Source organism: Oryza glaberrima, chromosome 1 (genome assembly GCF_000147395.1).
Source record: "Oryza glaberrima chromosome 1, OglaRS2, whole genome shotgun sequence".
NCBI classification, from domain to species: domain Eukaryota; kingdom Viridiplantae; phylum Streptophyta; class Magnoliopsida; order Poales; family Poaceae; genus Oryza; species Oryza glaberrima.
The window spans coordinates 33865111-33886744 of record NC_068326.1 but is presented as its reverse complement, the minus strand read 5'-3'; the positions used below and the strand labels follow the sequence as shown (position 1 = coordinate 33886744).

The window sequence follows — 21634 nt, the reverse complement described above, 5'->3', positions numbered from 1 at the left end:
GGATGATTGAAGTCAAGGGAAAGTATCATTGAGCAAAAGAACATGTCTCAAAAAGGTAACAGGGGATCACTCCAACTACTCTCACTGGATGTTACTTGGAGACCACTAAAATATAGTGAAATGCTCTTAGGATTGTAAACTTTATAAGGGTAGTATGATAATATGTAGGCCCTCAGGGGCAAACTTGTAATCTCAAGTGTATGGTTGAGAGCCATTTAAGCCGACCTAGATCCTATAAGCAGGGACAAGTTCAATAGAGAAAAATACTTTTCACTCACTTTGCTTTTGAGCTCACTCTCAGGATAGGCGGGAAACTGTACTTTCCTGTCTATCCCCAAATTTGTCCGTACCTTAAGGTCACGACACCGTTCGAACGGGATATCGTCCCGTAGCATTCTCGTAAATCAATTTCTTGCTATTTGTTTAGAATTCCCCAGGAAATCACAACATCATAAAAAAAGAAAAAAACAATTCTAAAAGGTTAATAAATGCAGAGCTTTTCATCCTTTTGTCGGAGTTTGGGGGCAATGCGCCAAGCCGCCAACACCATGCTGCCCTCCCACTCTCCAGCTGCTACCCATCAGCTACCCACCTCCCCTCGCCGCAGCACGCGCCCCGCGCCGCCACCACCATGCCCATGCCCGCGCGCCGGCGCAGCCCCGGCGGCCGAGTCTCTCCTCCCTGGATGCCTTCGGGCGGAGTCGCTGCCCCGGCACGTGGCGGTGGTGATGGACGGGAACGCGCGGTGGGCGCGGGCGCGGGGGCTCCCGTCGGCGGCCGGGCACGAGGCCGGGCGGCGCGCGCTGGAGGAGACGGTGCGTCTCTCCCGCGCCTGGGGCATCCGCGCGCTCACCGCCTTCGCCTTCTCCAACGAGAACTGGAGCCGCCCCAAGGTACACACGCCTCGCCGCCGATTCCTTCGAAATCTCTGCCTTCGCCGAGCTTGACGCGTCCTCGCCATGTTGGAATTCGCAGGTGGAGGTGGACTTCTTGATGAGGCTGTTCGAGCGGGTGATCCACGATAGCGTCGCCGAGTTTCTGAGGTAAACATCCGTACTTGCAAATTAAATAATTAGTTAATGCCTCACGCGTTCACAACACTTGGCTTTGTGGAACTGGAAGTTCGCCAATAGATGCTCAAAGCCCACAGTGCTCCGGGCGTACCAGCAACTCAATTACCAGCTTGTAATAGGAATTTCTTGCAAGATTCATAGGAAAAAGATTCAATTTTCACAGGAGCCAGTATAATTTCCTGCCAAAGTCTAATGTGTACATGTCATGTGGTCATGTGGACAACAAAATGAGGATTTTTTTTTCCACAGGGAAGGAATTCGGCTACGTGTAATCGGTGACAGCTCAAGGCTACCGGTTTCTCTACAGAAGATTGCGAGAGAAGCCGAGGAGACCACGAGGAACAATTCACAGCTTGATCTGACACTGGCAATCAGCTACAGCGGGAGGAGGGACATCGTGCAGGCGTGCCGGAAGCTTGCCCAGAAGGTGCAGAGCAACGCGCTCGCGGCGGAGGACATCGACGAGGCCCTGTTCGCCGACGAGCTCGAGACGAGCTGCGCGGCCGACGAGTTCCCGTACCCCGACCTTCTCATCAGGACCAGCGGCGAGCTGAGGCTGAGCAACTTCTTGCTGTGGCAGTCAGCGTACTCGGAGCTCTTCTTCACCAACACGCTGTGGCCTGATTTCGGGGAGGCTGATTACCTCGAAGCGCTTTGCTCCTTCCAGAGCAGAGACAGGCGATTTGGTGTAAGAAAATTGTAGCACAAACATACAAAAGTTGAAGCATGAAAGGTATGTGTCTGAAAATGCTCAGTGATAGTTGGCAGGTAAATATCAGTCAATGCTTATGACTTGGTTCTCTGCAGGAATGTTGATCAAGAAGCATAGGACATCACATTTTTCATGTTAGTTCAATACTTCAATTATCCATGTTAAAGGCAAGTCTGAACATACAGTACAAGAAGAGCCAAAAATATGTAGAAAAGCAATTCAGCAAGTGAAAACACCATGACAACTAGGCACACTGAGTAGAAAAATGTTGCTATGAAATTGCAAGATGAGGAGCACAAACACGAATGTCATGTATATGGCATTTGATTCACAGAACCACAAACAAACAGGTTTATACAAGGAACATATGAAGAGTATAATGTATTCGATTTATTAGAACCACAAACTAGATAGCAGTGAATCATTCATTGTGTACTCGACGGAGTAGTACTAGTATTAACGGCCAAGTAACATGAGATTGGCCAACTTATTTGGTTTCAGTTCCTTTTTCTCACATATTCCTGCATCTTCTTTTTTCACTACACTTTCTGATCATAATATTTGATTAGTACTGGAGACCATTTATTCACCAGTTATACAAACTATAAAAATAAAAATAATCTAATGCCAACTACAAGTGATTTTTCGTTAATTTTGAACGAATTTTAGCAAAATTTCAATGAACTCCAATAAACTTTGAATAAAACCATTCGAGATGCGCATTTTGAGCCGGCTCTAGATGCTCAAATTTCGCCGAGATTTTGAACCCTAGAGTGCATACAACTCTATAATTCTTGTTTATTCATTGTCCTTTGCATCTTCTTCACACTTTAAGCATATCATGTCCTTGTATTGCTCCATTATGATCAATGGCAGGATCGATGGCATGATAAATGCTGGTACCATTGTTGCGGTCTCTGTAGTACTAGCACATAAATCATGTAAAAGAGGTAGAGGGTGTCCAGTTCAGGTGAGTGAATAAGTACTAATGTGTTCACGGGTTGTGCTTGTCTAGTTGTCTATGTAACCGTAATTTTTTTTTTATAGAAGTTGGGGTACGAAGATATAATCATCAGTACCCCATGCCTGATTACAGCTCATGAGAAATCTTATGAAATATGATAGGAGTATATATATATATATATGCATACATACCTACTCCCACTGAATGCTACTAGTAGTTTGTACATATCAGTTGAAGCAGCCAACGGAAAGTTGTTTAACATACATGCTTGGTTGTTTATTACTAATGCTGATACCAATTTTTTGTCCAAAATTTATTCACAGAGTATTTATCCTTGATCCCAATCCACCCATAAATCCAATCCAACCTGATTGTTCCACAAGCATTTCCTATTTTCCCACACGGTTCTAAGCTGGTCCGTAGTAGTACAATTCAACAGAAAAGGAGATTCCCCAATATGCAGAAAACAAAAACTAGTCTCCCGGTGCAAACCACGCCGGATGCAACTCCCGCGTAGGACTGTAGGAGTCAGGCATGGACCCTAGAAAAAGTGAGATCCATATGTCAGTTTTGCAATGATCAACTTCAATACGATACTATACCCATCCTAAAATATAAAAGATTTTGCTAATATGTTAGACGGATGTAGTAATAAATTGTACTGCTTTCGTCCTAGAGTAAATTTATTTATTTTTTGCTCTTCTCTTTTGTCTCAAATCGGAGTTTGTGAAAGTATGAGATAAATTCACTAGGAGTAAATAAAAGGAAGAATAATTAAATTGAGATTTGATAAAAATAGTGGTATTTTAGTCTTTTTTTGATTTTGTATTACTCCCTCCATTCACTTTAAAATGTGACGATCAAATTTAAAAATCTGATTTTTTGAAATATGACAATCAAAGTGAGGCCGTGTTTAGTTCATTTTAAATTTTCAAAAATTCCAACACATCAAATGTTTGGATACATATATGGAGCATTAAATGTGGACGGGAAAAAAAACCAATTACATAGTTTGTATGTAAATTGCGAGACGAATCTTTTGAGCCTAATTACGCCATGATTTGACAATATGATGCTACAGTAAACATTTGCTAATAACGGATTACTTAGGCTTAATAAATTCGTCTCGCAGTTTACATATGGAATCTATAATTTGTTTTGTTATTAGTCTATGTTTAATACTTCAAATGTTTGTCTGTATACTTAAAAAAGTTTTGGTAGAGGAACTCAATACAGCCGCCTAAATGAAAATGAAAGGGAGTAGCAAGTACTCCGTACTCCATATTGGGGCATTTAACTATTTGCCACTTTTAGATTTGACAATTAACTATTTGTCACTTTTAGATTTGACAATTAACTATTTGCCACACCTATTTCAATAACATGTAGATTCAGTGGCAAATAGTCAATTGCCACATCTAAAAGTGGCGTATAATTCAATATCTCGATATTGGATGGATGAAAAAGTAGCCTTTGAAATAAGTGGGACCTGATTATCAGTGATCTCGTTCTGACCACACCGACCGTACATGCCGTGCCGGGGTGCCTAACCCAGTGACGCACCGAGCCGGGTTCGGCACGCGACGTGGTCCGACCGACCGCAGCCAGACCGGAGACCGGACCGGACAAACGGAACCCTCCACCCTCACGCCTCGGCCCCCAGGCTGCCTATATAAGCGCACCGAAGCCCCCTCTTTCTCAGTCTTGACTCCTCTCTCCTCTCCGCCCCCCTCCCTCCCCCCCCCCCCCCCCCCCCGCCCCCCTCTCCCCCCAAATTGCCAAAACCCGCGAATCCGCGTCCGTCGAAGCGGGAGGCGGAGGCCGCAGGCCGCAGCCAAGGAGAGGCAAAAGGCGCCTCTCTCGCTCGCGCACGCCACGCCGCGCGCGCTCTCACTCTCCCCCCTTCTCTCTCTCTCCAATTCCTCCCTCTCGCCCGCGATGGCGATGCCCCGCGCCCCGCCCCAGGCGGCCGTCCCCGGAGGAGGGGCCGGTGCCGCCGCCGGTGGGGTCACCATGCGGATGTTCCACGGCGACGTGTTCCTCGGCGAGGCGGAGGTGTTCCCGATGAAGCAGGGGGCCGAGGGGAGCCTGCCGTTCCCGAGCAACGAGATCCGCATCAGCCACCTCTCGCCGACGAGCGAGCGGTGCCCGCCGCTCGCCATCCTGCAGACCATCGCGCCCTTCTCCGTGCGATGCAAGCTCCAGGCCAAGCTGATGCCTCCCCACCCGAGCCTACACCGCCTCTACCTCACTTGCTTCAACGAGTACAAGGTTTGCCCCCACGCAATTTCTCAACAATCGCTCATGTCCATCGCTTTGTATTAGTATAGCTGGTACTCCCATTCGAAATCGAAGCGAAATAAGTTGTTTACAGCGACTACTTGGGAAATGGTATTAGCGCCACTTCTAAATTTTGGGGCAATCACCAGTAATCAAAGCGTTTTACACATTCTATTATGGATCTTCGATGGGTTGTGTGTTTGATGTGGTTTGATTCGTTCGGATGATGTTTCCCATTGATGATATTTCCATCAGGGGCACGAAATAATAGGATTTATAAATTTTTTTGTCTCCTTGGGTTTGTGTAGAGCGCAGTGGTAGTAGTTGGAGATGAGGAGCTACACCTAGTGGCAATGCCGAGCAAGGTGGAGAAGGTGCCATGCTTCTGGTGCTGTTCAGTACGCTCTGGGATCTATGCAGCATCTGTTGGGATGCTGAACTTGCGGTGCCTTGCTATCGTATTTGATCTCGATGAAACCCTTATTGTCGCTAACACAATGAAGTCCTTTGAGGACCGGATCGAGATGCTTTCCCGTAGGATGGATATTGAAGACGACCCCGTCAGGATAGCAGGGATGTCTGCAGAAATCAAGCGGTATATTGAGGACAGGGAGCTGCTCAAGGAGTTCATTGACACAGACACAGTTACAGATAATGGCAGAATCGTTGGGACCCAAAAGGAGGAAGTTCTGCCTATCTCTGGTGGGCAGGAGCGTGTTCTCCGGCCTGTTATCAGGCTGCCAGAAAGGAATGCGATTCTAACTCGCATAAATCCAGAGGTACAATTCAGATAGATCATGTATAAATATATTTCATTTAAATGAAATGTTGTTGTCGTTTGCCTGTGTGCATGTTTTTGGCCTGGGGTTATCTAGAATTACACTTTGAAATCAGTTGGACCTATTCCTGGGTTGGAAAAATAGAACTGGGCTCCAATTTGCTGCCCACAAAAGGCATGCTGTATGGCTATTTGGTTATTAGCGATGGTACAAAAATAAGTTCTATAAATGACTTGTAATTGCTGCAGTTTTGATCCTCGGATAAGACATATTTGTTCAGGCTCATTGTTTCTACCTACAGGTCTGTATGATCTGCATAGTTACATAATTTGCTTTGTACATGTGATGTTTATGAATAAAACAGATGCAGAAATGAACTTGTAGCCTGATGGTTTGGGAAATGATGAAATAACAATTAACACAAAGTTTGACAACCTACACACAATGTGTTATTATCAGCTCATATGTTTGCTGCCAATTAGAAAAAAGAGATTCTATTTTAGTAATTATTTTTGTAATGCTTATCTGAGACGATTAATCAAGCTGATTAAGTCATTCTGGACTGAAAATGGGCTCAGTATAATTCTCATATGTCTAGTTATTCAAAATTTTGAGATAACTAGAGTTTTTAATTATTGTAGAATTCTGTAATTAGTTCCCTTTTTTGAGGTGATTACCTTATCCCCTGTCTGATTTTAATACTCTGCTCAGGTTCGCGATACTAGTGTTTTTGTAAAGCTAAGGCCTGCTTGGGAGGATTTGAGAAGTTACCTGACTGCTAAGGGACGCAAACGATTTGAGGTCTATGTATGTACAATGGCTGAGAGAGATTATGCTCTTGAGATGTGGAGGCTTCTTGATCCAGAAGCCAACTTGATAAGCTCTCATAACCTTGCAGAGCGTGTAGTATGTGTAAAGTCAGGTAAATTTTCAAGAAATTGGAGGTTCTTTTTTTTCTGCTATCTTTCATTGCTTTCTTGTCTCAACATGTTTTGTTATATTGACATCGTTACTAAACATAGAGTAGCTACTTTAAAACACTGAACACGAATATTCTGTGTTATCTATCTTTTCATGTACAATGAAATTATGTTGTGTTTCCAAGTTATTGAGAAGGAATGGGTTCGGTATTGCAGATTAGTGTCCCAGAGAGAAAACCCATAGTTTTTCTAGCATGTATCGTTCATTCCCTTAGTATTGTATTTCATTCTTATCCTTACAACTTCAAATATAGTGCATAAGTAGTACTAAATATTGTTTAAATTTGTATAAAACTTATTCTTAGTTTAAACAATATAATATTTGTGTAGAATGCTTAAGTGAATGAGAAATTGCGCTTTGCCATTGCCCATTATATGGATAATACATAACATAGATCTTCGCTTTACTATCTCTATTGTCTCAGCTCTGGACTATGTTCCTGCCATAATTTCATGGACATAACCACCAATATTATTCATTATTCTATTTCATGGCAGGTTCGAAAAAGTGTCTGCAGAATGTTTTTAAAGACAAAGGATGCCATCCGAAGATGGCCATGGTAATTGATGACCGACTGCAGGTTTGGGATGAGAAGGATCAACCTCGAGTTCATGTTGTCCCAGCATATACTCCATATTATGCCCCACAAGCTGAGGTATTTATTTGTATTTTATTGCTTACACTTTTTTTGGTCAACAATATCTCATTCTGGACCCTGTTTGCATATTTTAGATGGCAAATGCTGTGCCTGTGCTTTGTGTTGCAAGAAATGTTGCTTGCAATGTTCGTGGTGGTTTCTTCAGGTTGGTAAAAAATATAAGATACAGTATGTGCATTCTGATGATATCATGCTTACTGTTGTAATGTTATTCTTTGTGTTCATCAATGCATTGCAGAGAGTTCGATGAAAATCTATTGAGAAAAGTGTTTGAACTAATGTATGAAAATGAGTTGCTAGATCTTCCATATGCTCCTGATGTTGGTGACTACTTAGTCTGTGAGGTAACATTATTGAATCGTTGTTATATTGTGTGTGTTTATTTTCTAAATGGTTATCCAACTGCTAATTTTGTTCCAGGACACTAATTTTGCACCAAACAATAAGGATGTTGCCCCTATACCTGAGGGTATGAGTGGAGCTGAAGTAGGGAAGAGGTTGAATGGGCTGGTGAGTGCTGATCTTCGTTTCTGCTTTGCTTTGATTTTTAGGGACTTGATTTTTTTTTTTCACCTAGAGCAAATCAGCTAATGATGCCTATTTCTATGGTAAGCGCTGTTATACAGCATAATATAAATGCTGTCATGTAGCTTGATTTCAATTATTTATAACCATCTACTTTGTGTTATTTCATTTTAGAAGAAATGTAGGTGTATCAAATTGATCCTTCTTTGGCTTACAATTGGATTTGTCCTTGTATCAAAATTAAGTCCACAGTTCTATCACTTAGCTAGCAAAATCATCACTAGTTTCTTTATCAGTTTGTAATAGACTAGTATATGATGATCATGCTAGTGTGTTCCTTATTTCAGGCATATCCTAGAGACCAGAAACAAATACCATCATCAACCCGTTTGTCAGGTACTTACCTCATGTCCATTATCTTTATTGGCTTTCTTTTGGTTCTTCTTCCTGGGCTTTCTTGAACCCTTGCATTTATAAATCACTTTAGTCATTTTTTATTATTACCTTGCGGACATTAAAAGAGGGAATGGTTTTCTCTGTACCATTTTTTCCCTGTAAAGGAAAGAGTACTCTACTATGAAATGCAGCAGCATCAACATTATGCTTGAAAATCCTAATTGTACCTCACTATTATTAAAGAAGTACAATTCATATATTGTTTTGGATCTGTAATTTGATGCTTCGAGTAACATAAACCAATCTTTGTAGATGACGACGGAGTGGCACTCCGTGGTATTCCAGGTGGTACAAATATCCAATCTAACGGGGGATCATTGGCAACAACCCCCTCATTATTTGTCACGGTGTTGCAAGAAATTGGACGGCTGTGCGAATCCAGGGTATTTGGATCTTTAAGATTATATTTGTTTTCTGCCATTGCCCTTATGAGCTGAGAGTAATCTCCTGTTCTTTCTTCATTAGGTGGAGTTCAGGTCTACTGTAAGCAGTGGAAAAAACATGCAATTTTCTGTTGAGGTTGGCATTTTGAATTTTTACATATTATACTTCGTTTCCATGTGGTCTTGGCAACGGCTTGGGCTGAAATTCTAATTTGAGAAAAATATATATTTAGAATGTTGAGACACATTTCCTTTGGCGTCTCAACTCTCAACTTCAGCATCAGTCCAGTGCTTTTGCTCTGAAGCTGTTTGCTTGCGGGTGCATTTCCAGATTTGTATAGCAATGCTGTGATATCTCTACTTAATCATGTGATCCTCATGTTACCTATACATATGATGTTCCAGGTTCTATTTAGTAATGAAAAAATCGGGATCGGCATTGGAAAAACAAGAGATGAAGCCCAAATACTAGCTGCTGAAAAAGCTCTCCAGAATTTGGAAAGTGAGTATAATCCTTTACATCTTGATTATTGCAAGCTTGAAAAGTTACGTTTGTTTTACAATTCCGTGTTTACAGGTGTCATTCTTTTTCTAAAGCATTCACTGATGAGAAATTCCATGTGCCTTAAATCCTGTTATCTGGCTGACTTGCAGGCAATTACTTGTCATTCATGGCTCCTGTTGCTGGAGTTCTTAATAAAGATGTGAACAAGCCTCCTGGGAGTGGAAATGGCTTTCTCGAAGATATTACTCTCTCAGAGGATATTTCTATGGAAGAGCCATCTGGAAGTACATTAAAAGAACAGGATCATTCAAAAGCTTTGGATAGGTTGTCCTCTGTTATAAGTCTTATTAGAGAACTTGTAAGAGATGCTGCTGCTGCACTTATATTCCATTTTAGTGTCCTTATTAATGTGTTATTTCTTTTCTTAACTTTGCTTAATTGAATTGTAATTTGCAATTGCTATTTCTAGTGCTTGGAGGACCAACATGTAGTATTTCGCGATCAAGTACGGGATTCTGGCTCAGCATTAAATGGAGAATACCATTTCCAGGTTAATTAACTTGCATAGTCGCGTCGTTCTAGAATTCTCCTAGCATAGTTGTGGGCCTTCTGGCTTATACCAGTGTACCCGGGTGTTGCAGTTCTGGAGCAGACCAGTTCTCACCTGTCTGGTATTGGGTTTTTGTTTGAAGAAGGGAACTAGCTGGTTACTACTTGCCAGAGGGAGCCGGCTGGTTGCTACCTAGTTTTTTTTAGCTTATGACAAATATTCCTGTATTATACTGGCAAGTGTTTAGAAACTAAACTAAATTGGATATTTGCTAATTGCCTATTTAAAATTAACTTATATGAACTTGTTAATGCAATTAATGTTGCAACTGTTGTTATCCTTTGTAGGCTGAATTAGGAGGACAAATTCTTGGGAGGGGCATTGGTTTGAACAAAGATTTTGCGAAGCTTCAGGTACTATATTTTATATTGCTCTCGCCTTTTGTTCATAGCTTTTATGTGTTGATGCATTGCCACTTTAAATACTTTTTTGAGTTCTGTTGTTCTAAATTATATTTGCATCAGGCATTGCACTGACTTGCATGCAGATGTGATAAATGAGGCACCTGCTGGCTTGCAAAGATTGTAGTGTTGTACATTTCATATGTATATATCTACATGATATTTTGCTTTATTGCAGAAAATCTGTCTAATAGGAATTGTGTATACTAATCTAACTAGGATCTGACTTTTGACATTTGCACAATTATTGGGAATACTAAAGATGCCTCTGTGTTTCGAGGTTGCTGCCTCAAGCCTGCAACAAGCCCGAATCACATTCTCCTAGAATGCTCCACCAGCATGACTTTGTCCAAAATTAATGTCCCAACATTAATTGCACTAGCAAGCTTGAACCAAGAAGCTGCCTTATAAAATTCTACCTGTTTCAGCCGGCCTCATAATATTGTGCAAATTTGAAGTTGTTCCTGAAGTGGACAAAACACCCCCGTAAACTAGGTTTGATATTTAATGGCAGGTGAGCTTCAAGTCTGCTGACATGAACATGAGATGTAAATATACTCCTTAACATCGACTAAAAGGGGGGACATTCCTATGCACACAAGCTTCAGGTGCACTTTGTGCACACCAACTAACCAATGTCACCAGAAAATCTTAAATAAAATTGTTCATTTACTTCTAATCTTACTCCACCTATATATAAGTTTTGGAATTCAAATCCATTAAATATCAGCAGTTACCAAAAGGAAAAAAAAAAGAAAAGAAAAAAACTCTCTGTTTTATGAGTATGTATATGTCAGTTGGTGTGCACAGTGAGTGCACCAGAGCTTGTGTTCACGTGATATGTTATGGCCAAAAGAGTTTGCGGGAATTTGGAAATGCCATCTTTACCATTACCAATTTGGCCAAAAGGGCTTGTGGGATTTCTAACAAATTAAATCCTTCTCAGGATTCGAACCCATGAATGCTGTCCACTTGGTCCACACATTACCATTATTAGGATATCATTTTGAACAAAAGTAGGTCTTCTAGTGACTTTGATACATTTAAACTTCAAAACTGAATGGAAATATTTTGGCCAGTAAAAACTTTATCAGGACTTGCCTAACTATCCAGTTACTTGCATTAACCACTAATAACTGCCTGGTGCAAAGTGTGCTGGTTCTGTCTCGAGGGGGCAACAGCACTGTTATAGCCTCTTTATTGCTGCGGTTTCCTGATACTCACCACTAAACATTTTGTTTCAGGCTGCAGAAGAGGCGCTGAAGACCTTGAAAACAACTACGGACCCACAAATCAAGAAGCATTTGAGACCAGTAAGGTAGCTATTTGATGCTTGCCGTTTTTGCACGTCAACATATCTTAATTTGCAGATGAATGCTATTTTTATTTACGAATAATGTTTTGTTCTGGACTTCATTGAGTATTTTCGCCAGTATCTCTTCCTAAAAATATCTTGTATTCTGGATAGTAAGATGTAAATTAATCATTATTCAGTCCTTATGTCTCTCTTATCTTACAGCTTGTCATCTCTTCTTATTATTTTTATTCCAGATGCAACAGCTGAATTTCCCCTTATATCCCACACAGAGGTGAGTTTGATAATGTTGAAATGTGAGGCCAGCTGTTGATAACATGCCATTTTCAAAATTGTGGCATTCTGGCAATCCATTGGTTTATTACTGGAAGCGCTTCTCCAATTATGGTTGGCTGGCTGCCTCTTGAACCATGATTTTCATGCAAAGTGTTTTTTGCCTCTCCGAGTTTAGAAGGTGATAAATTATAGAGAATTGGGCATGGTGCATCGTGGATTCTGTTGACCTTGGACCGTTTGCTCCATACAACCAAAGCTGTAATCTTCACAGGATACTGGCGTAGTTGGATAGCTGTAAACAGGTAGGGGTAGGGGTATGTCATGAATATTGACTGTTTCCTTGACGGAGACAGTTATTTGTAAACAAGTTAGTTTAATTAAAGTGGAATGTCCACGCTGATATTTCACGTTTACATGTTTTAAATGCTGCCAGCTTTCTTATGTAAATTAAAGAAAGCATTGCAAATCATGGACATCATTTTTACTAGATCACCAGAACAAGAGCATATTAGCATTACAACTGAAATGATTGAGAAATGAACGTAAATCTGGTGGATTAAAGTACATGTGGTTGAGCTTATACGTTGTGGTTATGGAGCACATGTTATGCCAAATCTCCAGACTTTCAGCTTTTCCTGGCTCTTATTCTAGATGTATTCTACAGAATTTATCGAACAGATAAATTTAACCACAATATGCATTTCATTAATTGAGTTTTTTGGTAGCTTAGTCATTACTGGTCCTAAACATACTTGCACTGCTAACAGCTTTCCTGCTCTTTTTGCACTGCTAACAAGTACTGCTGGTGTTGCAGACCTTAGCAACGTAAAGGGTTTTTTGTTGCAGTTCTCAATACACTTGTTCCTTGTAGGTTTGCAGCATGTAGAAGCTTTCGAGTTTTGAATGGAGGCACCGCGAGACCGTGTGATCAGCCAAAACTGCAGGTCAGCGTCTCTGATGCTTGTTTCATGTTTTTCTCGTGCCGATTTGGAAACCAAGGCTTCGGAGCAACTGCTGCAGGGCTTTCCTGGTCCAGGCCATGTCATTGAAGAAAATGCTGGCCAGCCCCAGCCTATTATTCTCTACTGGATCGCCTTCCTTGTGCAAGATGGCATCCTCACCGTTGCTTCCAGCAAAACCAGAAGCTGCGGCTGCAGTAGCAGTGTGATTGCCATCTTGTGCTGCCATGTTTGCCTCCCCACTAAGCTCATCTGGAATCTTGTGGTGTTTGTCCAATGCTAACTGATTTAGAAAAGAAAAAGGGTCGATTAAATTAACAAGAAGCTGATCTTAAATACTCCCTCTATTTTAGTGTATGATGCCGTTGACTTTTTAACTAACGTTTGACCATTCATCTTATTTAAAATTTTTATACAAATATAAAAATACTTATGTCATGCTTAAAGAACATTTGATGATAAATCAAATCACAATAAAATAAATTATAATTACATAAATTTTTTAAATAAGACGAAAGGTCAAACACTTGTCAAAAAGTCAACGGCGTCATACATTAAAATACTGAGGGAGTAGTATATTGTTGCACATAAATGTTTGCTGCCCTTTTACACAGAACAATACTGTCACCAGGCAACTTACCTGTGGCTGGATCGCGTCGTTTGCTCCCATCATTTCCCTGTAAATATAAGTGACTAAAGCCGATTTTGCATCATCCACACCTACAGTCACACCCTTGTTGGTCTCTTGTTCTTCACCCAGTTGAAGCTCATCTTCCTGGAAGACGCCATCGCTTCCTGAAAATATCCCATCTGCGTCACCAATCTCTTCTGATACTTGCTGATTCTTCGCCTCGTCCCAGTCCTCGCAGACAATCAAGGTGTTCGAGGTGTCAGCTACGTGCAGTATTCTGTTACGACCGTGCTGCCATTCGACATGTCCCGATCGATCTTGCAGCAAGAACTTGAACTCGATCGATCTTTCTGCTGGCAATTCCTGGACAGATCAGAAGTGGGGATGATTCATTACGAGATTATACACGGAGAATGGAAGGATTCGCGTGATGGGATTCACCTTCTTCACTGTCCACACGTGGTCTTCGGACCAATCCAGAGCAGCCGCCTTCGCCGGATTCCAGAGACCGAGCGCCGCGACGTCGCCGACGACGAGGAAGCGCTGCCCGAACGCGCACCGCTTTTGCAGCACGAATTTGACGTGCACTGTCTTCGTAGGAACTGGAGGGTAGAATATATCATGAGCTGTTTAAGAGAATCGCATCGTCTTGTGATTTTGTAATTTTTGAGTGGAGCTCACCGTCATCAGGAGGTGGGAGTGTCTTGGTGGAGCCGGTCTCCTCGTCGGCGTCAACCTGGACCGAGTGATCAACGCAGTGAGACGGCTTCAGCGACGGGATCACCGAATCGGAGCGAGCCAGCGTCTCGTGTACCGCGGCGCCATCTCCCAGGGACGACGACAAGGGTTGCGCCGTGATGAGGGGCTCCCCGAGCGACGCGACGAGCAGCGGCCTCCTTCGCGCGGTGGTGGCGGGCGCCGGGGAGGCAGCAACGCCACCCGCGCGCGTCGTGCTGCTGTCACTGCCACCGCGACGCGCCGGCGCGCGCAGCCCGCCGCCTCGGCACACCACGGCCGCGGCGGTTTCCATCAAAGCGGAACGCCTGCACGGGAGCTGCACAGTGGACACCACACCACCGAGAGTTGCTTGACGCGGCACGGATGCATTCGCGCTCCGGGCGGGCCTTTTTCAGCAGGGTGGGACGAGGGAATCGCGCGCACGGCAGTGTGTGGCCGTGGTGACAAGGCGGTTAGCGCCCGCGGGGCCCTCCTGTCCCCGTTCTCCTAGCTGCCCTGGTCTCGCGTCGGATCCGCGCGCGCCGAGTGTTTCGCATCCGTCTGCCCCTGCCGTTCGTTGCGTTGCGACTTGCGACGCCCGCTGCCGTGGACTGGATCCGCCACGGCAGCGAAGCCGTGCGGGCGACCGGGCCGTCCGGGCGTGCCAACTGAGACTAGCTCTGCACAGCACTGCACAGGTGTGGACTTGTGGTGGGTTAATAGATGATGAAGTGCTATATATGTTAAAAAAAAGTGTACTATACTCTCTCCATTTCTAAATATTTGACGTCGTTGACTTTTTTAATTATGTTTGACCGTTCGTCTTATTTAAAAAAAAATTACGTAATTATTAATCCTTTTCCTATCATTTGATTTGTGTGTGTATATAGTTTTACATATTTCACAAAAGTTTTTGAATAAGATGAACAGTCAAACATATGCTAAAAAGTTAACGGTGTTAAACATTTAGAAATGGAGTGAGTATATATATTTTTTTAAAAAAATGAAGCCAACAAAGCTGGTGTTATATTAAGTAGGGGAGGAAAAAGTATTTACAAGATGAAGTGCTATATTGTATGTAGGAAACTGTAACGTGTTGAGAAAAAAAAAAGAGGCAGCAACATCCTAGTCGTACGGTTCGTCTAATCAACCGTACAAGTCACAACAAATGCCCGTGTTTTCTTACAAGCCTTCGAGCACCATGGCAAATGGTTTCTTGCCTTCTCGCTTCGGCATCAATGCAACAGAAGAAAAGGATGCTAGCTGGAACTGAAGTGCAAACAAACCGGAGGGAACGAGGGCATGACCGCGTGAGTTATTTGCTCTAGCAAATGAAAGTGTGCACTGCAGACATTGACAACAATGCACGTATGATCTTTTTTTTAAGATAATGGATAGAAATCCAGCCTCTATATCCATAGGTGGATATATACAGCCAACAATACACGTATGATGGGAGTAGATAAAACGATAGACATACAGTTCACCCGAACATTCATTTCATTGACATACAAATGCAGGGAACAGGGTTCTAGGAGGGAGGATTGAAGCCTTGAAGGATCTGAAACTAAAGGAAGGACTATTACTGGTAAATCCCAATATAGGAGTGAAAACAAGACGTAATAAAAAGGATCGACGCGGAAAGTTCCAATTGAATAGGATCTAGACAAGAATATAAGAGTAAAAACAAGACGTAATAAAAAGGATCGATACGGAAAGTTCTGATTGAATAGGATATAGATAAGGGAGATCATTTGCCATTCGTTGGTTATTAGAAGCATCCCAAAAGCGTCTGGGTCAAAATATGGCTTTCAAATTAAGTTCCGAGTTAGTAGATGTTGCTAAAGAGGGTGGGGGTGTCATACGGAAAATGCAAGCTGACCCATAGAATAGAATGTCAAAGGCAAATAGAGCACTTGCACATTTTCGTTAATTCATGAATAAAATCTAGGTATGAATAAAATCTAGGTATGAGCTGACTCATAGAATGGCAAAGGCAAATAAAGCTCTCGCACATTTCCGTTAATTCATGACCAAAATCTAGGTATGTAGACATATGAATCCATACATCTTGATCGGAAAAGAATCAATAGAAGGAGAATCAGACGATACCTTTCTCAAAACAAACAAAAATGTACTATAGTTGCAAGCAAAACCGAAAGGTTAGGTATATTACTATGCACCAGTGTTAAACGGCCCATGTATCACCGATGTTAAGAGTATATGGATATGAACGGAAATGATCCGGTTGTTATGGTAGGATGTGATTGATTTTTGTCTCTATGATTCTTTGAGATCCAAGCATTTGTACTCTATATATACCGTCCACAAGGCTCAGTACATTATGCATATGTGACATTCGCAGTACATCTCTCTACCCTACACTCTTGCATTTGTAATCTATATATACCCCACAAGGCTCAGTACATTATGCATGTGTAACATTCACAGTACATCTTTCTACCCTACACGCTTTTAACTGACATGGAAATAATTTTTTGAGTTGATAATGGCGACATCAAGTTCTAGTGTTCAACAATCTCATGAGATTAGCCTCCTCCCACATCTGCCACAAGCTACCTTTTAGTTAAACCCAAAGTGGCAGGTAATAATGGTTGTGTAATTGAAAAGCATGACACAACAGCAAGCACAGACTAACTTTATAGACGACAGACGTCTTAAGAAAGGAACACTAGAGATTTAAATTATGTTGACAGGTTGAGTAAAATAAAGCAATAAGCTTCTACTTATCTACTACACAAAAATATTACTGAAACTTAATAGAATTTTGGATTTTCAACACAAAAAGTAATTATTCAAAACAACAAAATACTTGAATATAAACATGTGTTCTTGACAAATTTACCCATATAGGCTTCATAATTCATAACCAGGATTGGTTTCAGATATTTATTTTGCATCTCAGACTACGTTCGTTTACCCATTTCAAAGTACTCCCTCCGTTTCACAATGTAAGACTTTCTAGCATTGCCCACATACATATAGATGTTAATGAATCTAAACACATATATATGTCTAGATTCATTAACATCTAAATGAATGTGGGCAATGCTAGAAAGTCTTACATTGTGAAACGGAGGAAGTACAAAGTTTCTTCTCCAAAGACCACATCTAACTGATGGCAAGTTTATGTCAGCATGATAAACTGATGGCAAGTTTATGTCAGCATGAGTTTATCAGAGTTTTAACTTCATGTTACAATGAAAAAGTTACATAATACAACCTGTGACAGGAAGCATCTTTCTAGGCATACAAAGAATGATTCCTTTAAACAAACATAACAGATAGCACTCACATGTCATGATAAAACGAAAGAGAAATAACAATATTTACTACAAAGATATCAACAAGTGTCACCAAAATGAACCATGAACGGATTAGCTCCATAAGTCTATACTGAATATTGCTCATCATGTATTCCATGAAGGCCAACAGTTGTTGGGACTTATGAATCAGGCCAGCCAATTAGAAATAATATCTATAGCTTAGAATATTCATTATCATAAACCCACAGCCTTGGTGTTTCGACAATATGATGGAGGTATTTGATTGACTTAATAGTTGTGACCAATAGAGCTATACTGTAAGTTATAACATCACTGGTTGCAACTGTTTTCATAATCAGTTAGGTGCTTTATGCACATAATCATACAGCTATACTTGAAAATACTCCTTGCACCTTGAATCTGTTAAACAACAAAGTATATATCTATTTCACAGGAAAGGAATTCTGGAATGGATTGCATCTTCTGATGAAGGCAAAAGTGAGGTAGCCCGCTTTTACTGTGCATAAGCACTAAGCACTGGTATAAGTTCACCACTGTCAATCAAATACAGTTGCTATAGCAAACCAAGATCATGAATAAAGATATACAATTGAATTATAATTCCATAGATCAAAGCCAGTTGGCTATTTACGGGCAAGAGTGCAGAGTTAGTCAGGACTAACCTTGAAAGATTTGCTACGGTTTCACCAACACACTTGATCTAAGAATTTAGACAACTAAACACAGACCAATTGACCAAACAAATCGTACCTTATTAAAGAAAGTTACATGGAGTGAACTGGTGGATAGTATCAGAGCGCATCCTATACACTAAACTCCCAAATTTATTCCCCGATAAGCATCAGTAATATACAAATGCACACTTACGTTCGCAAATCAAGAAACATGAACCATAATCGCAAAACCTAAGTAAGTACCATGGATATGCTGCAGTATTACAGGAACCACAGGTCCTTTTGCTCACCAATCAATCGATGAAATCGATCACTTGTCGCCGTTTGCGGCGACTGAGGCGGCAGGACGGCCGCTGTCGTAGTCGACGACCTCGGCGTCGGTGACGGAGCGGGAGTGCTGGACGATGGAGCGGCCGATGGAGTTGATCCACTCCTCCTTCTCCTTCTCGGAGTCGGCGATGAAGTACATGGTCTCCGCCGGGGTGGAGAGCTCGAAGGCGAACTGCCGGTTGAGCGTGTCCTCGGCGCCCTTGACGGTGAGGCAGGTGGCGACGGGGATGACGCCGCGGGGCACCGACGCGCGCGTGACGCCCGAGTCCTTGAACCAGAAGAGCCTCCCTTGCTTGAGCACGAACCACCGCCGCCGCCACGTCTTGATGTACTCCCCCTGCTTGGTCAGCCACCCCGCGCGCTCCGGCGAACGCCAGAACTCCACCCCGCCCGTGGTGTCGGTGTCCGCCGACGAGGCGCCGGCGCCCATCACCGCCCGCCACAGGCTCGCCGCCATGAGATGCGTGGGGATTTGGGGATCGGCTGCGGGAGAGTTCGTTTTCTTCTCTCTGGGAAGAGATGCCTAGATGGGAATCGATTCGTGCGTGGGTTTCCTGTTCCCGATTTTGTTTTATTTTTAGAGGACGGGATGGGATTGAGATCCAACTGCCTACTCTGAATCTGTTAGCCTGTTGCTACTCGGTAATAGTATTAGAGCACCGCTACACGTACTAAATTTTTCTTATTAAATTTGTACTACCAATCATTTCAACCGTTTGATTTAAGTAGATGAAAGTTATAAAAAATCTAGATGCACTTATAGCATGACATGTCAGTGTTAGTAAATATTTAGTAAGAAAAAGTTAGTACGTATAGACTTTTCCATAGTATTATGGTTTTCTCGGTTTTTTTTTCTTTGAGATGGAACGTTATCTCGACATTGATCACCGGAATTTCCCCGTTAACTTTCTTATAGACGGATAATCGTTTCTACGAGGAGAGAAATAATTTTAAGTTGTACTCTTAATGTATATTTAGTTTCACATTCTACTGTCTATAATAAATCATTATATCAATTTATTTTAAAAAATAGATGGTACCATGTTCGTAATATAGTTAGGACGGTTGCAAGTAAGGAAAGCCTAGTAACACATCGCTTCTAGGTGAGGACGAAGATAGTTATAGGCTAAAACAACATTAACGTGCATTTCAAGCGGTGGCGGTGGCGTGAAGCGACAGCACAGGATTACCGACATGACCCCTATCTTGGCTACTACCGCCGCCACACCACCCATGAAAAAGTTTGCTAGCACTCTCACCGGTGATCTCCTTTTGATGGTTGTGGCTTTTATCTTACCAGCGACAATGGATTTATAAGAGTGAAGGGCTTGGAGATGTTTGCTAGAGCGTGATTTGTTGCAGCGATATCATTGTTCTTTTCACGTTAAGGAGCTTAATTGTTATATAGTGGTAAAATGTTCACTCCACATGAGCTAACAAAGTTAAATCGATGGAACGTCACGTCAATAACATTCTTATACAAATTGTCTTATAAGATGGTATTTATTGTAACTTCATTAATCGCAACTTGATAAATTAGATTCCTATCAATGACACACCTTAGAATTTCTTACTGATTTTGTGTTTTCAATGTTTTCTTTACTGGTTCGATATATGCCACTCAAGAAAAGTGAAAATAAAAAGGCAAAAACTCTATGTGTGTTTGATATGATAACATATAGTTTTGCCTTCTAAATGTATCCGCAAACCTTGATGGTATGTTTTGAATTTAAGTACATTGCGATTTGGGTCACCTTTTTATTACCAACAATCGTAGCATTGTGTTTGTGTTTTACGGATGAACGATCTGGATGCAACTAAATATGGATGATGGACAAAAAAAGTGATGTAATGAATGAAAAATATATGTATTTCCTAAGTATGTGAGATTTCACAAATATGATTTGAGACTTTTACTTTGTCACATAAATATTTCAAATGGTTTGCAGAGAACATATGACGATAGTTCAATGCATATGCAAAGAGATTAACAAACATTTGAAACTTTTACTAGGGCCATCGATGGCCATGTGCCAAATAGGCACCCGCACAATGCCCCCATTTTTGGGGGGCCCATATAAACATGAAGGCCCACTTTAAATATAGCAATGCAATACAACATCATCTAATAGGCAATAGCCCAATGGATAGATCAACAATGCTAGGCCTTGCCCAAAATCAAGAGGATGTTGTGTGATCGTTGATTTCGTCTTGTTGTTGGTTGCTGAGCGATCTAATTCTATGTGCCAATTTCAGAGACCGAGACGACGATCCCAATTCCATTCACGGCGATTGAGGCGGCGGCGACAGCGATACAACTTGCTACTTGCGATTCCAATGCTCCGAGCGGCAGCGGCGACGGCTTTGCCTTGCTACCTTGTCTTGTCTGCTAGCTCATGCCGTCCTCCTCCTCATCCGCTCTTCATCGTCGACTCAACCCTCGACAACTCGACCTCGGAGGTTTAGACGGGTAAGGTTAGACAGTGATTGAGTAGATGATATATATAGTAAATTTATAATATTAGAACACATATTGCATCTATATAATTAAATGAAAATATATTTTATTTATGTTGTACATGATTTTTAAATTATAGGGCCCTACTTTGCATTTCACTCCGGGACCCTAAATTTCTAGAGACGGCTCTGACTTTTACTACTACGGCAAAATTTGCTACAGGACACCCAAAAATCGTGTAATTGGCTGTGAGACACTGCAAAATCTTGGCTTTGCCCACGGACACTATAAAAGTTTGTGAAATTGGCTGTGAGACACTGGAGGCAATATTTTATAATTTCTAAGATAAAAGAGGTCAGATAATTTTCTAAAAGACCAATCTACCCCTACGCAATTGGCATGCCACGGCATGCCGGCATGGCGTGTGCGCGCCGCGCACAGACGCGAATAGGGCCGTGCCTGGCGCGATCCTGACATCAAGCGAGCAGGAGATTCCGCATACAGAGAAAATCTCTCGCTCGTCTTCTCCGCCTGCGCCATTACTGCCTTTGGCTGCTTCTTCCTCCTCAATCCTGCACGGCGACGATGCACCTGCTGTTATAATCCACTCAGATGCTAATTGGTCTATGGCACCAGGAA

At 41.9% G+C, this 21634-nt stretch overlaps 4 protein-coding genes across 9 annotated transcripts; 2 read left to right on the top strand and 2 right to left on the bottom strand.

Moving 5' to 3' along the window:
- Positions 1–287: 287 nt before the first annotated feature.
- On the top strand, positions 288–2285 carry LOC127765114 (cis-prenyltransferase 4, chloroplastic-like). The gene is made up of 4 exons (XM_052289952.1): positions 288–893; positions 976–1043; positions 1323–1806; positions 1881–2285. The coding sequence occupies exons 1-3, from the start codon at positions 489–491 to the stop codon at positions 1774–1776; spliced, it is 927 nt and encodes a 308-aa protein (XP_052145912.1). The 5' UTR covers positions 288–488; the 3' UTR covers positions 1777–1806; positions 1881–2285.
- Positions 2286–4507: 2222 nt separating this feature from the next.
- On the top strand, positions 4508–13235 carry LOC127760416 (RNA polymerase II C-terminal domain phosphatase-like 2). 6 transcript variants are annotated; one of them, XR_008015080.1, is made up of 18 exons: positions 4508–5020; positions 5338–5808; positions 6520–6730; positions 7287–7444; positions 7522–7592; positions 7686–7791; positions 7868–7957; positions 8320–8368; positions 8681–8811; positions 8894–8947; positions 9217–9313; positions 9466–9674; positions 9786–9866; positions 10214–10279; positions 11572–11645; positions 11879–11916; positions 12790–12862; positions 12939–12955. XR_008015080.1 is itself a non-coding variant. In XM_052284672.1 (18 exons), exons 1-18 carry the CDS (start codon positions 4688–4690, stop codon positions 13158–13160), a joined length of 2529 nt encoding a protein of 842 aa, XP_052140632.1. In that variant the 5' UTR covers positions 4508–4687; the 3' UTR covers positions 13161–13235. The 6 variants fall into 6 exon arrangements, 3 of the variants coding, with proteins under 3 accessions (XP_052140632.1, XP_052140654.1, XP_052140642.1); XM_052284672.1 differs by having other exon boundaries at positions 11572–11640; positions 12939–13235; XR_008015078.1 differs by lacking the exon at positions 12939–12955 and having other exon boundaries at positions 11572–11640; positions 11879–12220; positions 12790–12929.
- A 368-nt stretch (positions 13236–13603) lies between these two features.
- Positions 13604–14538, bottom strand: LOC127757146 (uncharacterized). Its single transcript, XM_052282619.1, has 3 exons — positions 14190–14538; positions 13950–14110; positions 13604–13672 (listed from the first exon to the last, which is right to left on the bottom strand). Exons 1-3 carry the CDS (start codon positions 14536–14538, stop codon positions 13604–13606), a joined length of 579 nt encoding a protein of 192 aa, XP_052138579.1.
- Positions 14539–18117: 3579 nt separating this feature from the next.
- Positions 18118–19128, bottom strand: LOC127760442 (pleckstrin homology domain-containing protein 1-like). Its single transcript, XM_052284710.1, has one exon. It carries the CDS (start codon positions 18992–18994, stop codon positions 18518–18520), a length of 477 nt encoding a protein of 158 aa, XP_052140670.1. The 5' UTR covers positions 18995–19128; the 3' UTR covers positions 18118–18517.
- Positions 19129–21634: the final 2506 nt, after the last annotated feature.

Coding starts and splice junctions, on each gene's coding strand:
- LOC127765114 (XM_052289952.1), top strand. CDS start 489: ATGCAGAGCTTTTCATCCTTTTGTCGGAGTTTGGGGGCAATGCGCCAA. Junction 894..975: donor AGAACTGGAGCCGCCCCAAG/GTACACACGCCT, acceptor TGGAATTCGCAG/GTGGAGGTGGACTTCTTGAT. Junction 1,044..1,322: donor AGCGTCGCCGAGTTTCTGAG/GTAAACATCCGT, acceptor TTTTTTCCACAG/GGAAGGAATTCGGCTACGTG.
- LOC127760416 (XM_052284672.1), top strand. CDS start 4,688: ATGGCGATGCCCCGCGCCCCGCCCCAGGCGGCCGTCCCCGGAGGAGGG. Junction 10,280..11,571: donor AAGATTTTGCGAAGCTTCAG/GTACTATATTTT, acceptor ATTTTGTTTCAG/GCTGCAGAAGAGGCGCTGAA. Junction 11,641..11,878: donor TCAAGAAGCATTTGAGACCA/GTAAGGTAGCTA, acceptor TTTTTATTCCAG/ATGCAACAGCTGAATTTCCC.
- LOC127757146 (XM_052282619.1), bottom strand. CDS start 14,538: ATGGAAACCGCCGCGGCCGTGGTGTGCCGAGGCGGCGGGCTGCGCGCG. Junction 14,111..14,189: donor ACTCCCACCTCCTGATGACG/GTGAGCTCCACT, acceptor TCTACCCTCCAG/TTCCTACGAAGACAGTGCAC. Junction 13,673..13,949: donor ACGTGTGGACAGTGAAGAAG/GTGAATCCCATC, acceptor GGATATTTTCAG/GAAGCGATGGCGTCTTCCAG.
- LOC127760442 (XM_052284710.1), bottom strand. CDS start 18,994: ATGGCGGCGAGCCTGTGGCGGGCGGTGATGGGCGCCGGCGCCTCGTCG.